Source organism: Solenopsis invicta, unplaced genomic scaffold (genome assembly GCF_016802725.1).
Source record: "Solenopsis invicta isolate M01_SB unplaced genomic scaffold, UNIL_Sinv_3.0 scaffold_597, whole genome shotgun sequence".
Taxonomy (NCBI): domain Eukaryota; kingdom Metazoa; phylum Arthropoda; class Insecta; order Hymenoptera; family Formicidae; genus Solenopsis; species Solenopsis invicta.
In genome coordinates, this window is record NW_024105326.1 from 1 (window position 1) to 7,109 (window position 7,109).

The following is a 7,109-nucleotide window of genomic DNA, read 5'->3' on the forward strand; positions in this document are numbered from 1 at the left end:
GTTCGCGACTGCACGTTGCCGAGAGAACGTGCGCGAACTTGAGTTTGCCGGGCGAGCTCGAGTGAGCGCGAGTGAGGCGCGTAAGTTAAGTACTGCGCAGCTGGCCGTTGTCCTGCCGCTGAGCGCGACAGCGTTCGCGTGAGCCGAGAGGCGCGACGAGGATCGACCGCGATCAGCTGCTCCGCGAGCGTGCGGGATTTAAATGCGCGAGGCTGGAGATTGAAAGAACGACTCAATAGGTCCACTGCCCAAATTTCGCGAAACACCTTTATTTGTTAAATTGTCTCACTGGCGTTAACAAATTTGTCTGCAGCTTTCATACACAAGTACCGACCAGCGTCGGTCAGTAATATATCAATTTTCAATCTCACGGTTGCGGCGCGATTTTAACTGCGATCGTTCTCGGTCGAATCACTCTGAGAGTCTGGTTGAGCGGCGAGATCTTCGGCAGAGCGACCGATCGACGGGAACAATTCGGGGGAAAGATCTTTCCGCGGGAAATCGTCTAATTGGCTGACTGGTCTAACATGATGACCGTGGCCAGCGTCTTAGGAGAAGAATCTCAATATTTTGTCACGATCTTCCCGCCGAGTTGTCCCCGTTGTTAGCGCGTGATAGAGAACGGAGCGACCGAACACTCGACTCCGTATACACAAGCAAATAATAGCACCGAAGCTGGTCGAGATAATCGATTGTACACACAAGAAATAATGAACGTAACAGCTTAAATTTTGAAACTTAAATCTACAGGACGCAATAAATTATACAAAATTGTTAACGTTGGTTTGATCGCGAACATACCGCCCGCCTCGGAACGCTAGTTTCGAAACGCAGGAGAGTGTATTACTCCGAGACAGAGAAAAAGAAAAAAAGAAAACCAAACATAATCGCGGTTAGCGCAGCACGACGAGATGCGTAAACGAAAGCGATAGGCGAGGCGAACGATATGCCTCGCTGACTGAACTCATGGTTCGTCAGGTTCGGAATCTGCCGGATCGATTTCGACCGGCAAAACGCATATTTTAGATAGCGGTCGTTTATACTCAGCGAACGCCGTTTTGATTGTGACGACTCGAGTTAAGCCGTCGGAACCCGGATGACACTGACTCACGCGACCGAGCTCCCATTTGCATGGCGGGAGCAAAGGGTTCCGAAGTAGTACCATTTGCCCGAGTTTAATGCCTGGTAGTTGAATGCGTCGCCACTTTGCTCGCTGCTGTAGAGTATTAATGTAGTCGCTCTGCCACAGCTTCCAGAATCGCTCTTTGAGCTGCTGAACGAGCTGCCAGCGAGTTAAGCGATTTTCATTAACCGACAACAATGATGGCTCTGGGCGCGAGGTGAGAGCGGCACCGATCAAAAAGTGCCCAGGCGTGAGCGGTTCGTAGTCATCGAGCGAGTCCGTGAGCGGAGCCAACGGACGGGAGTTTAAGCACGCCTCAACTCCGCAGAGGAGAGTCGACAACTCCTCAAAAGTAAGAGTGTGCGCTCCTACCACACGGCGGAGGTGGTGTTTTACACTCCGGACGCCTGCCTCCCACAGTCCTCCGAAATGGGGGGCTGCGGGAGGTATAAAATGCCAAGAGATGGAGTCTGAGGCGATTTTATTGAGGAAGGCGGGATCGCGAAGAGCGGCTCGAAATGAGGCGGTCATTTCGCGATCCGCGCCGACGAAGGTAGTCCCATTGTCTGAGTACATAGACTCTGGGAGCCCTCTGCGCGCAACAAATCGGGCGTACGCTCCTAAGAACGCCGGAGTCGAATAGCCGTCGATTAGCTCGAGATGCACGGCGCGTGTCGCCATGCAGATAAAGACTGCAATATAGGCCTTATGCGATGTAACTCCGCGCCCCGACAGAGCGCGAACGGCGATCGGGCCGGCGTAGTCCAATCCGCAATGGAGAAACGCTCGCGCAGGGGGAGAGACGCGGACCGAAGGGAGATTCCCCATGAGCTGTGCGGGCGATACGGCTCGCTCGCGAGCGCACGCGACGCATCGATGAAGGACCGATCGAACCACGCTCCGAGCGCGGACCACCCAGAATTCTCCTCGTAGTATGGAAAGCGTGAGCTGGATTCCGGCATGAAAATAACGCAGGTGTACATTTTGAATAATGAGCCGAACCAGAGGATGAGAAGCTAAGAGAATCGGATGCTTCACGCGAGTCGGAACCGGTGCCTGACCCAACCGCCCGCCAACGCGAATTAATTGCTCCTTGTCGAGAAAGGGATGAAGGGGGAGCAACTCGCTTTTCGTTGAGAGGGGGGCGCGGTTCGTCAGCGCGTTAAGCTCCCGCGGAAATAACTCGGCTTGAAGAGCCTTGAGCCAAAAGGTTTTTGCGCGACTGATTTCCGCCGCGGCCAAGGATGACGGGCTCTCTCTCATATCGACCGGAGGGGGATCGCGTCTACGAATTCGCGAAACGAAACGTAAAATGTACGCCGTTACGCGAAGAAGTTTCGGCCACGACGAGAATCGCGTCGCGAGATCCCACGGCTCGATCGGTCGAGCCAAGAGAACTTGTCGTTTCAGGGTCCGTTCCATGGAGGTCTCCGGATGCTTAACGAGATCCGGCCACTGCGAGCTGGGAAGCTTTAACCAGGGCGGACCGTGCCACCACAAGGGGTGAGACGCGAGCTGCCGCCCCGGGATCCCTCGCGATGCACAATCGGCCGGATTGTCGATTGTAGAGATGTGACGCCACGTCGCAGACGGAAGTCGAGTTTGGATCTCGGAAACGCGGTTGGAAACGAACGTTTTCCACTTAGACGGGTGTTGCGACACCCACGCGAGTACGACCGTGGAATCCGTCCAACAGTGACACGGCACATGCGAGAGTTGAAGCGATTCGATGACGAACTCCATGAGACGGGCAAGCAGAACGGCTGCCGCAAGCTCTAGGCGAGGGACACTCAACGATTTAATCGGGGCGACCCGTGCCTTCGCGACGAGCATCGCTGACGAGACCTCACCGTCCACCGACGCGAGTCGCAGGTAAATGACCGCGGCGTACGCGTAATTAGACGCGTCGGAGAACCCGTGCAACTCGCACGCCGGCGTGGCGGAGCCGCGTCGAGTCCACCGACTTAACTGAAGGCCGTCGAGCTCTAGCAACGAAGATCGAATGGTCTCCCACTGATCCACTAAGTCCGACGAGAGTGGCTCATCCCACTCAACGTGTAATTGCCATAGACGTTGCAGAAAGATTTTAGCTGAAATGGTAACCGGGGTGCTCCACCCTAATGGATCGAACACCTTGGCGATTGTCGAGAGAATCGATCGTTTTGTGATAGCGATCAGCGAGGGACAAGAGACTCGGAATTGAAAGACGTCCGCAGACGGAATCCAACAGATTCCAAGAACCTTTAGGTGCTCGTCCGGTTGCAGATCTCGGCTGCATGCGAGACCGTGATCCGTCTCATCGATGTCGCTGAGGAGAGCGACGGAGTTACTCGACCACTTGCGTAAAGCAAGTCGGCCACGCTCGAGAAGCGAGCATACTTGCTCTCGGATCCGACGGAGCGAGGGAATGTCGTCGGCTCCGAAGAGAACGTCGTCGACGTATATGTTCTCCGTTAGCACGGAGATGGCTAACGGAAAAGCATGACCGTCATCATGAACAAGCTGGCGAAGCACGCGCAACGCCAAGAAGGGAGCCGAGGCGGTTCCATACGTCACCGTCAAGAGTTGATACTCTTGAATACTCTCTGTGTCGCGGTCAACCCAGAGAACACGCTGGTAATCAATGTCACGCGGGTCGACGCTAATTTGACGGTACATTTTTGCGACGTCCGCTGAGTACACGTACCGGAATTGACGCCAGCGAAGGATAACCGCGGCCAAGTCCGTCTGCAATTTCGGTCCGGCCAGCAAAAGATCGTTGAGCGATCTCGCATTCGTGGTAAGGCTGGACGCGTTGAACACGACTCTTAGGTGGGTCGTTGTGCTGCCTTCGCGAATAACCGGGTGGTGCGGAATGTAGACTGTCTGAGAAGATTCTGGGGTAGACGGAGCTCGGCGCATGTGTCCGAGCGCCTCGTATTCGGACATGAACTTCGAATACTCCGTTTCGAGCTCGATGTTCGTCTTGAATCGCCGAATCAGTCGTTTGAGACAGCGCTCAGCCACGTCGCGAGAGCTCCCGATGTCGATGGGAGGACCATGACGAAACGGAAGGCGGACGATATATCGTCCGTCCACGTCGCGCGAATGAGTCGCCACGAAATGGTCCTCGCATCGCTGTTCCTCGGGACTGAGAACGACTCGACGCGGAATTTCTTCTATTTCCCAGAATCTTCTCAGTTCTTTGTCTAGAGAGAGCGACGCGGAATTGGAACACTGCTGTGTCGTGAGTGTTTGACTATTCGGACGCTGAACAGGTGTAGGGCCAGACACCACCCACCCAAAAATCGTGTTCTGAGCGAAGGGTTGCCCGCTAGCACCTCTTCGAATACCGTCGCGAAAGATCTCACCATAGAGGTCGACTCCGATGAGGAGATCGCAGGGATCGGCGCTACAGAGATTCGGATCCGCGAGAGCGAGATCGGCGAGATGAGCGAGATGAACCTGCGAGAGTTGGACCTGAGGAGAGTAACTCGTTACCGACGGGAGAATTGACGCCGCGACAGCGATAACCGGAGCGGTTCGGTTGACGGGCGCAATGAGAATGGAAGCTGCCCATCGGCAAACGCCTGCATCGAGGCCTCCGATCGCTGAGAGTGCGAACGGCAGTTGGGCATGACGCAGTTTTAGAGTTCGCGCGAGACGAGATGTAATAAAAGTGATTTCGGAGCCCTGGTCAAGCAGGGCTCGTACATGAGTACACCGACCGATAGGAGAAGAGACCGTAACGCGAGCCGTCGCGAGAAGCACAGCGGGCCTTGAGGGCAACGCGATGGCCGCACGGAGAGACACGGCACTGCGCGTCTCCGACGGATCCGATGGTCAAGACGGCGTAGACGATGTCGACGCGCTAGCGGCCGTAGCGTTCGCGACCGTCGCGAGAGCAGTGGTCGCGGTAGCAGGCGAGCTCAAATCGACATGGAGCGTCGAATGATGTTTCTGCTGACAGGTCCGACACGAGAATTTGCTCGGACAAGCTGCCAGATCATGTTTTGAGCTGAGACAGTTAATGCAGCGCTTGTTCTGCCTGACGAGCTCCATGCGTTGATGTGAGCTCGCCTGAATGAATTTTGGACATTTGTTAATGAAGTGAGAGGCACGGCAGATCGGACACGACACCGGAGAGGCCGTGGCAGCGTTGACGCTCGAAGACCTTCCGTTTGCGGGACGCGAGGACTTGGCCGGGTTATGCGGAGTGAGTTCCTCCAGCGCTCGAGCTCGCGCCGCGAGAAAGCGATCTAGATCGTCATATGACGGAATGTGGTTGTCGTCACTACCTTTTAGTCTCCACGCCTTACGAGTGGCGTAGTCGAGCTTTTGAACGACGAGACTGCTCAAAATATCGCTCAAGATATCGTCGGAGGTCCGATTTAAACCTTGCAACGACGCGATTGCGCGATTCGCTTTGTCACGCAACTCCGTGAGCTCGAGTGCCGATTCGCGCGGAACGCTAGGCAGATTGCACAGCGCTGAGACATGCACGTCGATAAGGCGCCGTTTATTGTCGTACCGCGAAACTAAAATCTGCCACGCGATGTGAAAGTTATCCGCGGTGATTGGGACAGTTTTGATCGCTTCGAGGGCACGCCCAGAAAGGCTCGACGACAGAAAGTGCATTCGAGCAAATGCAGATACGTCTTTATTATTAATGATTAGGGACGTGAAGCGATCGCGAAAACTCTCCCAATCTTCCGCTTTTCCGGAAAACGGCGGTATATTTATAGGCGGTAGATGCGACAACGACCGATCGACGGTCGAACAACACCGAGACGAATGACTTGCCAATGGTGTGGAGTTCAGTGGAAGAGGCTCCAATTCCTCCAGGCACTCCGTCATGTAGTCCAGAGCTTCTTGGAAGTGGTCCTCATGTCTCTCGAACTCCAGATCCTCGAAGTAGGGGATGTCCTTTCGCTTGTCCGGAGGAAATGCAGTCAGCAACGCGGCGTGGCCTTCCCCGCAGAGCGTCCAGTTGTCCTTTAAGGTGGCGATGCGAGAGCGAATCAATGCTGCCGAGTAATTGTTCTTGCCCACCTTCTTGAAGTTGGTTAGCGCTCGAGCCACCGAATGGAGATTCATCTGATGCTTGGCTGGCACCACGCTCATGGCTCCGACGAAAGAAAGTCGCTGGCGTTACGTTAACGGTTTTACGCGCACAGACACTCGATCCGGCTCGAAGGACCAAAATTATGTTCGCGACTGCACGTTGCCGAGAGAACGTGCGCGAACTTGAGTTTGCCGGGCGAGCTCGAGTGAGCGCGAGTGAGGCGCGTAAGTTAAGTACTGCGCAGCTGGCCGTTGTCCTGCCGCTGAGCGCGACAGCGTTCGCGTGAGCCGAGAGGCGCGACGAGGATCGACCGCGATCAGCTGCTCCGCGAGCGTGCGGGATTTAAATGCGCGAGGCTGGAGATTGAAAGAACGACTCAATAGGTCCACTGCCCAAATTTCGCGAAACACCTTTATTTGTTAAATTGTCTCACTGGCGTTAACAAATTTGTCTGCAGCTTTCATACACAAGTACCGACCAGCGTCGGTCAGTAATATATCAATTTTCAATCTCACGGTTGCGGCGCGATTTTAACTGCGATCGTTCTCGGTCGAATCACTCTGAGAGTCTGGTTGAGCGGCGAGATCTTCGGCAGAGCGACCGATCGACGGGAACAATTCGGGGGAAAGATCTTTCCGCGGGAAATCGTCTAATTGGCTGACTGGTCTAACATGATGACCGTGGCCAGCGTCTTAGGAGAAGAATCTCAATATTTTGTCACGATCTTCCCGCCGAGTTGTCCCCGTTGTTAGCGCGTGATAGAGAACGGAGCGACCGAACACTCGACTCCGTATACACAAGCAAATAATAGCACCGAAGCTGGTCGAGATAATCGATTGTACACACAAGAAATAATGAACGTAACAGCTTAAATTTTGAAACTTAAATCTACAGGACGCAATAAATTATACAAAATTGTTAACGTTGGTTTGATCGCGAACA

At 54.5% G+C, this 7,109-nt stretch overlaps 2 protein-coding genes across 2 annotated transcripts; both read right to left on the reverse strand.

Annotated features, from left to right (window-relative positions):
- Positions 1-964: 964 nt before the first annotated feature.
- On the reverse strand, positions 965-4,740 carry LOC113004411. Its single transcript, XM_039459506.1, has 2 exons — positions 4,693-4,740; positions 965-4,582 (listed from the first exon to the last, which is right to left on the reverse strand). Exons 1-2 carry the CDS (start codon positions 4,738-4,740, stop codon positions 965-967), a joined length of 3,666 nt encoding a protein of 1,221 aa, XP_039315440.1.
- A 205-nt stretch (positions 4,741-4,945) lies between these two features.
- On the reverse strand, positions 4,946-6,226 carry LOC120360001. Its single transcript, XM_039459507.1, has one exon. The coding sequence runs from the start codon at positions 6,224-6,226 to the stop codon at positions 4,946-4,948; it is 1,281 nt and encodes a 426-aa protein (XP_039315441.1).
- Positions 6,227-7,109: the final 883 nt, after the last annotated feature.